The 16,549-nt window shown below is 34.3% G+C and overlaps 1 protein-coding gene across 5 annotated transcripts in view; it reads left to right on the top strand.

Annotated features, from left to right (window-relative positions):
• Positions 1 to 15,520, top strand: part of CHUK (component of inhibitor of nuclear factor kappa B kinase complex) — a 42,742-nt gene extending 27,222 nt beyond the window's left edge. Inside the window, exons 12-21 of one of the 5 annotated variants that reach the window (XR_014018987.1) lie at positions 280 to 403; positions 913 to 1,064; positions 3,585 to 3,646; positions 4,562 to 4,671; positions 5,320 to 5,369; positions 10,224 to 10,320; positions 10,636 to 10,783; positions 11,326 to 11,456; positions 12,924 to 13,006; positions 13,428 to 13,527. Coding sequence is in view for 4 of the 5 variants with exons in the window: in XM_081268045.1 (XP_081124171.1) it covers positions 280 to 403; positions 913 to 1,064; positions 3,585 to 3,646; positions 4,562 to 4,671; positions 5,320 to 5,369; positions 10,224 to 10,320; positions 10,636 to 10,783; positions 11,326 to 11,456; positions 13,428 to 13,527; positions 14,228 to 14,257 (1,004 nt within the window). In the remaining variant the exon portion in view is untranslated. Of the gene's footprint in view, positions 1 to 279; positions 404 to 912; positions 1,065 to 3,584; positions 3,647 to 4,561; positions 4,672 to 5,319; positions 5,370 to 10,223; positions 10,321 to 10,635; positions 10,784 to 11,325; positions 11,457 to 12,923; positions 13,007 to 13,427; positions 13,528 to 14,227 lie in introns of those variants that run through there. The other 4 variants (XM_081268043.1, XM_081268045.1, XM_081268042.1 and 1 more) reach the window with 4 other exon arrangements.
• The last annotated feature ends 1,029 nt before the right edge of the window (positions 15,521 to 16,549 follow it).

The raw sequence follows: 16,549 nt of genomic DNA, 5'->3' as shown, positions 1-16,549 counted from the left end.
AAACAAGAAAATAGGGCAGATATAGGAATAATCTACAACTGTGAGGGTAGTGATTATGCCATTCACTTTTATTTTCCCTTGTATTTGGAGCTGGGCTTGTGTATTGCAGGTACCCAGTAACCTTATTTGGAAGTGGAAATGCAGAAATACTTTCTAATATCTGTTTCTAACATTTGTGGAAATGCTGTTTTTGTGGACAAGAAATCACAGAGAGTAGTAAATGAACTGTAACATTGTCAAAAGTAACACCTCCCATTTTCCTCATCTTTTTGTCTATAGTACAAGATAGCAAAATACAGCTTCCAATTATACAGCTACGTAAAGTATGGGCTGAAGCAGTGCACTATGTATCTGGGCTAAAAGAAGACTATAGCAGGCTCTTTCAGGGACAAAGAGCAGCAATGTAAGTGGAGTTTGTTCTTTATAAGCACAATATCATGTGCAAAATATACTCAAGAATTAATCTTGGACTGCGGTTGTAGTTCAGTGAGCACTTGCCTAGCACGTATCACATAAAAATAAATATATAAAGGTATAAAAAATGCAATATTACATAAAAAAAGAATTAATATTGCCAGTTTTCACTAATCAATGTTGCATGTAGTACTAAAATATTGAACCAATTTGAAATGTAATATTCTGATCAGACTTATAGATTTCTTATTAATGGTCTGAAGCTGTCCAATTGCAATGGCTTACTTAGTAGTAGATCCTGTGTCCTAGTATAAGATTGTTTATCACATAATATCAGAGGCAGGAAGTCTTCAGAGACAAGATTCTAGAGATGAGTTATTTTTCATAGATTGATAGCAGACATTTAGATTTGGGCCTTCAGTAATTTATGTTTTAAAAATTTTATCCAATGTTTCTGAATGCTGGTAATATTTTTTGTTTTGTTTTGTTATGGTTTAGGTTAAGTCTTCTTAGATATAATGCTAACTTGACAAAAATGAAGAACACTTTGATCTCAGCATCACAGCAACTGAAAGCTAAATTGGAGTTTTTTCACAAAAGCATTCATCTTGACTTGGAGAGATATAGTGAACAGATGACTTATGGGATATGTAAGTGTCGGGTATAATGTGTAAAGGAGTGTTTAGCCTCTTGAAGCCATCTGATGTCTTACCTTCTTGAATCACCAGTTGTCACTTACTTTCACATTTAAAACGAGACAGGATAACTTAAATCATCACAAACCATGTTTGTTTTGTATATGAGCTCTTTTTAAAAATTCCTAAGTTGAGCAACTTAGCTTCATTATTGAAATGAGATTATTTAGCTCCTTTTTAAAAAGGCTAAATAATATTAAAACAATTAAAGAATCTGTGAATTTCAAATCTTGTTTTAAAAATAAATACAAAATCTATACTGGATATAAAATCTATACTAGGGCAGTTTCTTAGCCAGTGCTCTGGACTGAATGTTCATGTCCCCCCTACCCAAATTTATATATTGAAATAACTGGCTCCCACCTGATGGTACTTGGAGATAGGACCATCAGGAGGTATTTAGGTCATGAGCATAAGAGCCCTCATGAATTAACTTAGTGCCCTTATAATAGAGGCCTGAGTAAGATTTCCTTATTCTTTCTGCCATGTGAGGACATAGTGAGAATATATCCATCTATGAATCACGAAAGTAGCCTCTCACCAAACACCAAATCTGCTGGTGCTTTGATCTTGGATTTCCCGGCCTTCAGAACCAAGAAATAAATTTTTGTTGTTTATATGCTACCTAGTTTATGCTTTTTTGTTTATTTATTTTGTTTTTAGCATAGCAGTTCAGGTGGACTGGCATAAACAACTTATTTTATTGTCAATAATAAAACAAATAATTCCAAGGTTGTTTCCTTCCAAACCATTTATAATGGAGTCCTTTTGTTTTTTATTATATGCAGTCTCCAGATTTCCAATATTTGATCTTCCTTGGAATTTACTAAAGAACTGTAAAAAGCACAGTTAAAATTCAAATAAAAAGTTGGTTATATAATTGATGCTTTATTTTTATTTATGTATTATAGTCATTCTGGTGAATAACATTGCAATTATTTCATTAAAATGTCTCTCACTTTACATATGTGAATATACCACAGTGAATTTTACCTTTATGTATGTCTATAAAGCATTAATTTTAAAAATATATAATAAATAGAAGAAACACCAGTAAAGTAGAGGAAGGGAAACAGGAGGAAGGGAGGAAGGGAGGGAAAGGGTAGTACTGGGGACTGAAATGGAGCATATTATATTTCCACGCTTGTAATGATTATGTCAAAATGAATTCCAATGTTATGTATAAGTATAATGCACTGATAAAAACATTTAAAAAAATCTTTGACTTGTCAAAGGCGTATTGTATAACTGTTAAAAGAATGAGATAAGCTGGGCATCATGGCACATGCCTGTAATCCCAATTTGGGAGGCTGAGGCATGAGGAGTGCAAGTTCACTAGACTCAGCAACTTAGTGAGGCCCTAAGCAACTTAGCAAAACCTTTTCTCAAAATAAAAAAGGAAAAGGGCTTGGGATGTGGCTCAGTGGTAAAGCACTCTGGGTTCAATCCCCAGTACCCAAATAATAATAATAAGAAGTTCTATTATTAAAAGATCATTTGGACCTTTAATTGGCAGCGCTACTTTAAGTAGTGGGAAAACTGAAAAAAAATAAGTGTGTATATGATAGTGATATCCCTTGGGGTTTAGTGTAGAGGGGAGGAAGAGAGTCTTTTCTTTTTTTATATATCCTTTTATACTGTTTGATCTTTTTTTAGGGAGGGAGATGTACCAGGGATTAAACTCAGGGGTACTTGACCACTGAGCCACATCCCCACTCTATTTTATATTTTTATTTAGAGAGAGGGTCTCACTGAGTTGCTTAGCCCCTTGCTTTTACTGAGACTGGCTTTGAATTCACAATCCTCCTGTCTCAGCTTCCCAAGCCATTGGAATTACAGGCGTGCACCACTGCACCCGGCATACTGTTTGATCTTTTAAAAACATGTTTGTGTATTACTTCTAAATTTTTTTTAAAGAGAAAACATCTGTATTACTTTTTAGAACTTCTACAACAAGATACCATAAACTGGATGCCTTTAAATAATAGAAATGTATTGTCTCATAGTTCTGGAGGCTAAAAGTCCAAAATCAATATGTTAGCAGAGCCATCATCTCTTTGACACCTGTAGTGAAGAATCCTTCCTTGTTTTATTCTAGCTTCCTCTGGTTTGCCAGCAAACCTTGATGTTCCTTGGCTTACAGTTGCAGCACTTTAATCTGTGCTTCTATCATCCTATGGCATTGTCCCCTTATGTATCCGTATTCTTGTGTCTCTTTTAATAATTACACTGCTCATATTGGATTAAGGGCCCACCCTTCTCCAGAGCATTCAGCTGATTATATCTTTTATGACACTATTGCCAATAAGGTCACATTCTGAAGTATTAGATGTTACAACTTCAACATATTTTTGGGGAGAGGGGACACAAAATACATGACAAATCTTTGATGTTGATACAGCAAGGAAGCAGGCAGGCTAGTAATTAAAGCTATGGCTATTTCTGAGATAACCAATTTAGAATTTTTTTTTTAAGCTTCAGAAAAAATGCTAAAAGCATGGAAAGAAATGGAAGAAAAGGCCATTCACTATGCTGAGGTAAAAGCACTGAGCTGATTCTTTGAGCTTATTAATTCTTGATGTCTCCCTTAGAAATTGCCTTTGGGTTTGATATATAATTTTTTTATATATTTGTCATTATTGAATTTCACACAGATACCTAGTAGATGCTTTGCATATAGAGAGGAAGGTACTGTAATAGATAAAAACAAGGACTTTGGGCAAATTACTTGGTTTCATGAAGCTTCAGTTTGTATTATATAATACATATTATATTTTAATAGGATTATGAAGATGGGAATTAATAATAAATGGTGGTTATCACTATTATTTTTATGACTTGTTTAGACAGGGGCACATCCTGGTTTACCTGGGACAGTCCCAGTTTATACCTGATGTCTTCCTATAATTATCAATAGTAGTACCTTTCACTCTCAAAATTATACTGGTTTAGACAATAAATTTATATAGCCTGCCAAGGTATAGATCATTCTCCAGGTGGCAGATTCCTTTCTTATCTTGTATGTTTGTCCATGGTCCTAGCTTATTGCTGTCCTTAGGGTCACATTCTGGGGTCAGTAGATATTTCCTGGAGGATATGGGTGGGGTGGTTCATATCCTGAAGCTCAGTTGCAAGCATTACCGGTTGTTTTGGTAGCTACTTTTTTTGCCTTGTTAGTAACACATCTACCTTTTTTCTTCTTTAGAGGAATAAGAAAATGTTCATAGTTTAATATTGTCAGGGGAGAAAAAAGAGAAGTATAGGAATAAGTATGTTCTTATGTGAAAGATTGTCAGAATCAAAGGATAAAAAAGTTTTAACAGAATTAGTTTTATATTATTTAATTCTACTACTACCACAACAGACCATTCTCTATCCTTAAGATCTGAGTTTTGTTTTGTGTTATGTCATAGTAAATCCATTATTTTCTTCGTGTTTTCATCATATTTTAGGTTGGTGTCATTGGATACCTTGAGGATCAGATTATGTCTTTGCACACTGAAATCATGGAGCTACAGAAGAGCCCATATGGAAGACGTCAGGGAGACTTGATGGAATCTCTGTAAGGATGTACTTGTGTTTTGGACTTGATGTCTGTAACTTTTTGTAACATTGTTCTTTCTGCTTTTATCTGGAAGGTTTAGCCTCTGTATGGCTTTTTGCTATAATTTTACTTCCTCTAAATGTATTGGCATCATGTAAAAAGAAAAATATTTCTTAGTCACAGGAAATTTTGGAAATAACTCTTTGGGTTGACCCTCTCTGCCCTTTTTAATTGAAGCATCTTTTTCTTGTGTTAGAAATCTCCAAGTATATCTAAATTACAAACTGTTTCCCTACTTACTATACTTCTGGCCATGCTATCACTTACCTGCTTTAGTGAGTTAACTTCTGAAGTGTCTGGATTAGAAACCAGATTAAATCTTTAATTGCAAGCCATAGGTTTTACAAATTTCACTGTTTCTGTTGAAAGGATGTTGTATTTGTGGTGGGAGATCAGAGCAGATGTGAAGTATATTAAACTTCACATTTTAGGAACTTGTATTATTCTTGCTTATAACTCAGTGAAATGCTCTGTAATATTCATTGGTAATTTATATTTGCTTTACATGGAATCATTTCGATCACCAGGAGTATTCATTTTAATTATGGATTATTGAAGTCACTAAACTACTTTCACAGAGAAGCATGTTCTCTCTTTTTTTTGTAGGGAACAACATGCAATTGATCTATACAAGCAGTTAAAGCACAGACCTGCAGGTAAGACACCTCTGTCATAGTACCTGATGGCATTTTAGGAACCTTCACTAGCCTAAGAAATTTGGGGAATTTTAAATTTTTAATAGGGTGTGTGTGTGTGTGTGTGTGTGTGAGAGAGAGAGAGAGAGAGAGAGAGAGAGAGAGAGAGAGAGAGAGAGAATATCAAGCAACAATCCTAGACAAGTGCTCCACCAATGAGCTACATTCCTAACTCCTAAATTTTAAATTTTTAAAAAAATATTTTTTAGTTGTTGATGGACCTTTATTTTATTTATTTGTATGTGGTGCTTAGAACCAAATCCAGTGCCTCACACATGCAAGTACTCTTTCACTGAGCTACAACCCCAGCCCTAAATTTTAAATTTTTTAAAAGCTACAAAATTACTGTTGAGTATTACCATTGAGATAATGATGGTATAATAGCTTTAAATTTGCAATGATTTAAGAGATTAGAAAGGGAAAGTAATAAGGAAATTGAGGTAGAAAAGTTTTTTAAAAGGAAGTGAAAAGAAGGAATGGAAGAGGAAAAAAAGGAACTCAAAGAAGAGAAAGAGGAAGCAGAAATATCTGTGGAAAGATGTGAGTGGTGGGGGAGGGGCACTGCTGCTTAAGATTAGAGAATTTGGAAAGAATTTGATGCAAATTCTTTTGAATGGTGAGAGAAAGCCCATGTGCTAGGCAAAAGTGATTTACCTTGAAAATGCTGCCTTCATCTGCATTGGTCATTGCTTGTATAATTGGCAAAACAATTCCTTTTGAACATCTGCTAAATATAGAGCATACTCTGCTGGAAAGAGCACAGGTTGGAAATCTGAAGGCTTGAATTCAAGATTGGGTACTTCACTGATCAAATTATCTCAGGCAAATCTTCCCATATCTCATTTTCTTTTTCTATAAAATAGGGTTAAAACCTAGCTATCCTAACTCAGTTGAGTGTGTTGTAGCAATGTATTTAAGAGGATGTTTATAAAAATGCTTTGAAGACTGTAAGGTATTAAGCACATTACAAGATATTAAAAATTTGTTAGGAAAGGTGACAGAAGAAATAAAAAGTGAAATTTGTGCCCTAGAATGAAATGTTCTTAACTTCTAAAAAAAAGTAGGTTTTATACATTAAAATTTGTGAACACATTACAACATATGCACGTGAAATTGTGTTTATTTATTTATTCCTTCTTTAAAAAAACCCTGGGGATTGAACCCAGGCGTATTAAGACATGTGCAGATAGCATTTAGCATGTTTAAGAAAATACAGTATCACTGGAGTGTAGACTTTCAGGAGGAGAAAGATACAGCTGAATCTTAAAGGATCTGGTATGTCATGGTAAAGAGTTTGGATTTCACCATGCTGAAAAAGAAAAACCCTAAAAAGTTTTAATCCAGAATGGCATGTTCAAATTAGCATTTTAGAAATGCTACTCCAGGTTATTGTCAATAATGGATTAAAGTATGGCTAGGCTAGTGACAGGGGCATAACTTATGGAATCATTAGGACAATCATAGCTCAGAGCAGGGTGGATTAGGAACTAAGGCAAAATTATGAATTTTGACAGTGAGGTAAAGTGTGGGGGAAAGGGCAAGGAGAGGGATTTAGGAAGTATAATTGGTAGTATTGGGTGACAGATTGAATATGGATGGCTGAGGTTGGGTTTGGGAGTCATGGATGCCTCCCAAGATTCTGGTGAGAGTATCTGGTTACTTGATGGGGAAATATAGGAAGGATAACAGACTAGATAGAAAAAAGAATGTGAGTTCTTTTTTTTTTTTTTAACATATTGATATTAAGGACATTCAAATTGACATGTCTGATAGTTTTGTGTGTGTGTGTGTGTGTGTGTGTGTGAAGTCTGGGTTACCTGTTTAGCTCTTAGGGTAATCATCAGCCATAAAACTAAAGTGATGATCCTGAAAAAGCAGGATAAGTAAGAAAGCCAAGGTTGGAATCCTAGGGAATACCTACATTTACAAAGTGAACTGAAGCAGAGGAACCTGCAAAGAAGATTGAGAAATGGTCTGAGTACATAGAGGGGATTTTAAGAAAGGAATAAAAGAATTTCAAGGAAAAAGAAATCAGTAGGATCAAATGCTCAGAGATATGGATAATGATGAAAATGTTAATGAAAATATTCAATTGCACATTATTGGTGACCTTGCAGAGTATAACAGAAACCAGATTATATTAGGTTGAGGAGGGACTGAGACAAGAAGAAATGGAGAAGTCTAGGCCAGAAGTTCTCAAAGTGTAACATGGACCCCTGAGGATCCTTGAAATTTTTCAGTCTATGAGGTCAAAATCATTTTTCATAATAGTAGGATATTATTTTCCTTTTTTTTAAAAAAATATACTGACATTTCCCACTAAGGGTTCAAAAGCATTGTTGGGTAAGCTGGCTTGCATCTTAGTATGAATCAAGGCTGTAGGACAAGACTATGCTAATAGTCATATTTTTTTACAATCATGTATTCATAGGTTTTTAAAATTTTTTTGTAGTAAATGGACAGAATTCATTTATTTATTTATTTTTATGTGGTGCTAAGGATCAAACCCAGTGCCTCACACATGATAGGCAAGCGCTCTGCTACTGAGCTACAGCCCCAACCCCTATTCATAGTTTTTTTAAAAAGCCAGTTTCATTTAAGAATGATATAGCATTAAAAAATAAATTTTAGTTAAGTCTCAGCCCTTGAGTACATATCTTTTTTTTTTTTTTTCTTGGTACAGAGGATTGAACTCAGGGGCACTCGACCACTGAGCCACATCCGCAGCCCTATTGTATTTTATTAAGGTTAGAGTCTCACTGAAATTGCTTAGCACCTTGCTTTTGCTGAGGCTAGCTTGTTCATGTGATCCCTTCCTGCTTCAGCCTCCTGAGCTGCTGGGATTACAGTTGTGCTCCACTGTGCCTGAATTGAGTACATATCTTCTTAATATATTGTGTGATGAAAAAGGAAGTACTTATAAAGTGCTTCTGCTATATAGTGAAGTATGATGGTTGTCTTAAAACCACTTCACTAATTGTTTACATTAGGTGTCTTGCCTCTTCTTTCATGGAATATCATTTTTACTTGAAAGAATGACTGTCAGCCACACTATGATTAGTGGAAATAATAAGTGAAGCATGTTTGTGGCTTTAAGGGAAATAACATTGTCATCAATGATAGAATTCCACATTTCAAGCAAAAAATTAGAATTTTAGACACCTTTATCTAACAAATATAGTTTGTTCATTTCTCAATACTTAAAGACTTATAAGATTTAAGAAATCAAAAAGATTTGCAAAATTTGTAAAACAATGCCAGTTTACTCACTAAAATTTTGTTTTAGATTACTTTTAATAAAAATGTTAATAGAAATAGTTTATTTTTGTTTTTATTTTTGCAGTAGTGGGGATTGAACCTAGAGACACTGAGTTCAGTGTCCCTGAGGTACATACGTAGCCATATTATTTTTAAAGTTGCGAAATAGGGTCTTGCTAAGTTACCCAGGCTAAACTCGAAATCATAATCCTGCCTCAGCCTCCTGAGTTGCTGAGTCATGTGTCACCATACCTAGCAGATTTGTTTTAAGTGAAATTAATACATGAATACTTTAAAATTTGTTTTAATTTCTGAAAAACCCTTTGGGTTACTCAAATGTTGAGTTTATGAAATAGTCCTGAGACCAAAAAGTATGAGAATTGCTTATCTAGACTATTCTTTTCAGATGTTTGTCTGTTTAAGGAAAGAAAAGAGGTGAGGAACTAAAAGGAGATGCCTCAAGGGAGGTTAATTTTCAGTAGGAAGATTTAGCATATTTATATGCTTGGTAGTCAAAAAGCCTATGTAAAGGAAGTACTGGAACAGATTTGGCTTGGGAGAATAGTGGGAGGGGCTAGCCTGATGCTACTGATATTAAGAGGAGGAATGGGTATAGATACAAATGGGTTTGTGGGAGTAAGTGTTAGAAGGCTAAGGTCTTACTGTCTTATCGCCTTCTATTCTGAAGTGAGAAATGAGGTTAATTTTAATTCAAGAAGTGATGACTTTAGATTTGAGGACTGTGCTAAAGATTTTTAAAAGCTGGTGTGTACAATGGAAGATGTCACTAATCCAGAATATATTAGGAATACAGAGCAAAAGTGAAAATATGTGAATAAGTAGTATTGGAAACAGAGTGTACAATAATAGTTTTTTGTTGATAGTAACTAGCTCAGATATAGTTATAGTAACTGACAGAGCAGATGATTGGACTGATCTAGGATTAGGATTTTACTGATGGAATAAGAAAAGATAAAAATGTTGGAGATAGTAACTAGGGACTCAAGTGACAAGTTATGGTTGAAGATTCAAAATAAAACAAGTCTTAATTCTTTTTTCTTTAATTAGTAAATATTTATGACTTCTAGTCTTCTGATCAATAAATCACACATATAATACACATACACACACACACACACACACACACACACACTATACACAAACACATTTAACTTTTTCGTATATAATTACCACTGAGTTCAGAGGTAGAGTACTTACCTTGCACATGAGGCACTGTGTTCGATCCTCAGCACCACATAAAAATAAATAAAGATATTGCGTCCATCTTTAAAAAAAAAGGAACTAGAACTAGGTAAAATTAATTAAAAATAAAATAAAGGTTAGTTTCTTTAAAAAAAAAAATAATTACCACTGAGCTATATCCCTAGCCCTTGAATTTATTTGTAGATAATCTTAAAGCTTTTATCTAATTTTTAATTTAATAATGGAGGTATTTATTAGCTTCATATTTTTAGGAGTTTTCAAGGAATTTCTTATTTAGAGGCTGATATGTTTTATAAAAGAGAGGTTATGCCCACTGACCAAAGTCTTTTATAGATCACTCCTACAGCGATAGCACAGAGATGGTGAAGATCATTGTGCATACTGTGCAGAGTCAGGACCGTGTTCTCAAGGAGCTCTTTGGTCATCTGAGGTAGAAAAATTGCTTTATTTCTTTTCTAAAAGCCAGTATAATTATACATATATATTGTTCTTTTCAGGTAACATATTCTTTTTCAAGCACAGTACCTTTCTTTGGCAACTATACTAAGCCAAAGAAAATTCTGGCAATATATTGGATAACTTGACCACAGTTGCATATACTTATAAATACTATTTGTATGTGTTCCTTTGGAGCTCAGTCATTAAATGTGATGCTAATTATGGTTCATTTCTCCAACTGGGTGTGGAGTATGGTGTACCGTTTTGAGGGATGTGACAGTATCTGACACTGATTTAATCTCTCCAGCAAGTTGTTGGGCTGTAAGCAGAAGATTATAGATCTACTCCCCAAAGTGGAAGTGGCCCTCAGTAACATCAAAGAAGCTGACAATACTGTCATGTTTATGCAGGGAAAAAGGCAGAAAGAAATATGGCATCTCCTTAAAATTGCCTGTGTAAGTAATTATTAATGAATCATTTAATGTGACATTAAATTACGGTTATTCTCTACAAAAGGGATTTTTATCAGCATGAGCTGTGTCCTCTTGATGAAATGTACTTCTTATTGAATTGATGTTCATGTTCCTTGCCTAGTGTCTGACTAGCAACCAAGGTGCAGAGCTTCTGTATTATCACTCTCCTTTGCAGTCCCTCTGTTTTTATAGTCCTCCTGGCCCTGGATCACTATGGTATTGCAAACCAACTTGAGGAGAGACATGATGCACAAATTAATGAAACCAGCCTTTGTTCACCTGGGCTTTTCCCCCTCCAATTAAAGTGGTTTTAGAAGAGTAGACATTTGGTTTTAGTCAATGAAGAAAAGGGCCAAGAACATGATAGGTAGTAGGGGTGTATAAAGGTAGGAAAAGTTTTATTAAGAAATATTCTGGTTGTCATATAAGTAGTGATAGAAATGTAAAGTTGTATATGATAAGAAAAATTGTGTGAATCAGCAGAGGTGCTGCATATAATCTTGTTGATTTTAATCCCCTTTCAGACACAGAGTTCTGCCCGGTCCCTTGTTGGATCCAGTCTAGAAGGTGCAGTAAACCCTCAGTCATCAGCATGGCTGCCAACTTTAGCAGAACGTGAACAGCCTCTGTCATGCGTGGTAACTCCTCAAGATGGGTGGGTTCACTTTGTAACAATAGATAGTTGTTTTTTCAGAGCAGTTGTAGGAATGAGGCAATAGAATATAGTGGTTAAGGAAATCGTCAATGCCTTCAGACCAGGTTTGAGTCTTGACTGTCCCTCTCTAATAATCTTGGGCAATTTACTTGAATTTTTTAATTTTTTTTTTAGCCTGAAAAATGAGAATGTCTTAGAATTGCTGTGAAAGTTTGATTGGACAATGTATATAAAATGCTGGGAAGTAAACATTTAGCAATTATTACTTATAATTATTAGCTCAATACAAGTTCTAAGACCTTTATGTTATTGGCTTATCAATTTCTTTTACCTAAACCTTATTCCTTCCTTAATCATTTTTCTCTACAAGAAATTTTGCATTTATCATTTTGGGGTCCTTGATTGCCCTTTTAATAAATTGTTGAGATCTATTTTACTTTATAACTTAATATTTCTAAAAATCAGACTTTTTTCAGTGCCTTAAATCAATTTTGCAAATAGGATCTCAAGTTTGAAGGCCTGTAATTTCTTTTATTAGTTCCTACTCTTCTACTAAAAGCTGAATGATTATTAATCTCTATTATTTTCTTATAAGATGTGTCATAATCAGAGCCAGTGGCTCTTTGCTAGCTTATGTATTGTCACTTTTCTCACAACTCATGGAGCTCTCTACAGCACTAGCATTTCCTGGAATCTCCTCCAATAATTAGTTTTGCAGAAGTACAGCCATTGTTACATCACTGCTCAGGTGGTCATTCAGTTGCACACTTTGTACTCTTTTATGAGAGAAAAAGCACATAGCAGGAAGGCAAGCTGATATCTGGTATTTTATTTTTTTAAGGAAAGCAAATTCCAGATATATCTTGGGAACATTATAGATTTGGCCCAATGTATGTATGATACATCTACAAGTATAGTATAGGTTATAATTAATTGTATAGACTTTAGGAAACATTCTATTAGAGTTGAAGGAAGTAAATTTTATTACATTTTTAACTTTTTGCTTTCATTAAATAGGTTTGTTAGGGGATGCCAGTGTCACCTCTACAAGTAATTTCCAATAGGAGGTTGTGGTTGTTTGCAAAAGTGTACCTAATGGGCTTTTAAAATATATTTTCTGTAGAAATATATTATTAAAGGAAAAATTATTTTAGTTTTAACTACCAAGGATTAGAGGCTGTTAGCCTGTTTTTCCATCCATTGAATAAGAGTTGAATCAGCATTTAGTTCTAAGTTAATAGTGGCTATAATCCTGGCCTAGAACTGACTAAGGTAGAGGAGGGACGGAGGTTTGGTAAGAGGAAAGTGTGAAGGAGAAAATCTGAACCAGGGTCTCCATCAAATTGAAACTTCCAGGATACATCATGGTTCTAGGTAGCTCTCCTATCCCACTGTTTTCTTCTGTGATTCTCTGTGATTTCCTTTTCATTTCTTCTGTGATTTCCTTTTCATTTCTATCATCTGTAGTTTGCAACCAGTTTTTCACCTTCCCTGATCTCTGCAGAAGAGATTGTACTTTGAATCTTCTCTCCTACGTTTGTGTTTGTGAAGTAAGCATGCTAGTGTTTTTGCTATTTGTAAAAGGAAACATTCCAGAAATAAATTTTGTCTGCACCACAAGGATCTTTCTCCCTGACACCCAGTTAGCATTTTAAGGGGAGAAAATTGTGTGTGTGTGTGTGTGTGTGCGCGCGCGCACTATTTATGTTTCAGAGGAAAGTATGATTGAAGTTATAGTGGACTTATTATTAAAGTTAGGCAGTTATAGTGGACTTATTATTAAAGTTAGGCGCAGGCAGCAGAGACTTTGGCCCTAGATGGGAGGGAAGAAACTATAAATAGTATAGGAGTCAGCTGCTTTGGGTGCTGGGCTACAGGAAGGGCAGTGATCTTCCTGACCTAGAAGAACAGAAAGTAGAATTCATATGCCCCTTTGCTGAATTTGAAATATTTTATTCTTTTATCCCACAGGGAGACTTTAGCACAAATGATAGAAGAAAATTTGAACTGTCTTGGCCATTTAAGCACTATTATTCGTGAAGTAAATGAGGAACAGGGCAGTAGTATGATGGTAAGTTTTGTGTGGATATGGGTGTGTATTTTAGGTATGCTGGATACAAAGGGTTTACGTTTCTGTGCTAGCCTTATGTGGCATTCAGGATACATGTAGGGAATAGAAGCAGAGGGAAAAATATATGAGGAGTATCCTCAAACTCAAATCTCCATTTTTGTTACTCAGAGGTATACTTAGGATTATGCCATCAGTAAATATCAACAATTTTGGTCAAATTAAGCTTTCTTTGCAGTGTGATCACTGAAATAGAATGGTTCAGCAATCAATTTTCTCCAATAAGATGGGACTTGTACTATAATTGTAATATAGTCCCTGCTGCATATAAAATGAATTATGTTAAGATAGTTGTAGTTAATAAAAGTAACTAGATTAAGATTTGGTTACTATATTGATTCATTAAAACTTAAATAAATTACAATACAATGTTTACTGAATTAACTTTTACAGCATTTAGTCTCAATATCAACTTTTTCATCAGAATAATTATTTGCCTCAAATTTTTATGAAAAGTCTTTAAAATATTTTTTAAGATAACCAAAAAATGAGGATAAGCTAAACTACAATTTGTAACTTCTGTGTTTTTGCTTTTTTAACCTTTGATTATAAAATATCCAAACATACAAAAACTTCAAGAACATCCATGTACTTATCACTTACACTCAACTTCTAATTTTAACTTTTTCATGCCTGGTTTTAGAATCTTGATTGGAGTTGGCTAACAGAATGACTTGCTACTTGTTCACTGTCCTCAAACCTATGGAAGTTGTTGCTGCACATGTTGGAAGTTGGTTTTTCTTCTATGAAACTATTCTTCACACACCAGTCAGTAGAAGCAATGACTGTGATCAAAAACTATCAATATTTTACAAGCACACTATCCTGATTTTTAAATAAAGTAAACTTTCAAACAGGATTTTATTTTTTTAAAAAGTCACTGGACATATTTAGATGTTTGTTTTAATACTATAGCTGCTTTGGAGCATCATTGGAGCTTCTTCAAATCTGGTAAAACATTACTTGTTTAACTGACAATAGTACCTTCTAAAGTTTTAATTTTTAGGTATAAGGCCATAGTATTGTACATAGAACATGCATTTTAAGTAAAAGTGTATACCTATGTTTCTGTGGAAGAAACTGTTCACAAGTTACTTCTTGAATAATAAGCCTTACTTCCTTGTGTTGCACTCATTAAGTGCTCTTCCTGGCAAAAGGAGTTGGCTTGATCCCATTTTTAATTTTACTACATATTTTAACAGTGTCCCCTTCTTACAGAAGGGATTGTGCATCTGTGTCTTTCATACCAGTTGAATGATAAAATATGTTGTGCGCTATGTGTATATGTATTTAAGATGTACATTTAATAATATCAAAGACATACCTGTTAATTTATAATGTATTTGAAAATTTATGGTTTTTTTTTTCATTTGTAAAAATGGGTTGTTTAAACAATCAAGTCTTGTCATACAAGTTTATAAAGGTCTACATTCCCTTATCTGAAATTGCAATTTCAAAAACCAAGAAGCTTTGAAAACAAGGTTTTTGTAAGTTTGGTGACAAAATTAATTAGCTTTCAAATCTAATCTGAACTGTTATTGAATCTGTTTATCCCATTTAGTGTGAATATTCATGTATTTTGCTGCAGAAATATTAAGATTTTTTATTATTGGGGGGGTGGAATTATGTCACAGACTCTTGAGGGTTAATGTAGTATGTTATATGCACTGAATTCCTTTCTAAAGTCTGAAAATTTTATGATTCTGAAACATATGGCCCCAAGGCTTTCAGATAAAGGATGTGGATCTCTATCTTCTGTTAAATAATTTAGAAGGTATTATGTGTTTTTAAAAATGTGAAATGCTTTTATATTTTAGTTTTTCACTTTGTATATTAAATGATTTTTAAATTCCATTTTGAATTTCTAATCATTACAAGAACCAGCTTATAACATAACAGTTGAATATGGAATTTGGGAAAATATGAAGGTTCATGGAGTAAAATTGGAGCACAGAATTATGTGATAGGCTATCAAGTATGGTAAATATTGGGCAACTTCTTTAATATAGTAGTTTCCCTTTATTTCTCTAAAGATAGTAATTCCATCCCTACCAGCTATTATAACAGGTAGTCTCTATTGTTTCCCTAGTTCTAGAAGGTTTTAATAATAAACATTGCTGAGTACCTGTTGCTCAGAAGATATTAGGCTAGATATTAAGATCAGAAACAACACAGGCAGTTCAATAAAAATACTTACCTGGAAGTTTGGACATTGATGGCTATTGTTCAAGAATTTTTTTCAGCAATCATTCATTTTCTAAATATTGTTTTAATAATTGAGTAAAGATTTGCTACATGGTGGGGTCCATTTTGCTGATATGTGGATAGGGTCTTATGCAGACAGCTTGATCTACCTGGTTTGGACAGGTGCTGTTAGTCAGAACAGACTGTTAAATAACTCCAAACTTGCGTGGACTACTTTGTTGTGTGGACTACTCTTTTGGGGGGTAATAACTTTTCAAAGTTGAATGAAAGTTGTGAACTCTAGTCTAAGCAATATTATGACAAATTGAGAGAAATGTGTACACAAAACACAGGGGCTGGAGCAAATTGTTTTTCATTCATTTTGCTTTTTTGGAAGTTAAGGCAGCTAAGCTCTGCAAATACCATTTGTCTAGGAGCAGACAAGATCCCAGACATTTCTAGGTAATAAAATCAAATGAATGGCACAGGTAAGTGTATTTATCAAAAGGAGTAGCTACAGTGATCTCATTCTATTTACCTTTTCTCACTTCCACTGCTAATAACTACTGTTATAACTTTGGACCTGTAGTTTCCTAATCCCATAAGGTCCCAGCCTCCAATTTGTCTCCACTTTCAGCCATTTTGCAGATTCATTGGCTCTAAAATATTGCGTCCCTCTATTTCCCTGCCCAAGAGATTAGGAGTTCCAGCTCTAGTCTGTCTTGTGCAGATATGGCCACACCAGGCAGGCTACTGTCCTCTCAAGGCTTACACCAATTTA

This window comes from Spermophilus citellus (assembly GCF_964194105.1).
Source record: "Spermophilus citellus genome assembly, chromosome: 15".
Lineage (NCBI taxonomy): Eukaryota > Metazoa > Chordata > Mammalia > Rodentia > Sciuridae > Spermophilus > Spermophilus citellus.
Note: the sequence above shows the minus strand (reverse complement) of the source record. Positions and strands in the feature narration are given on the sequence as shown.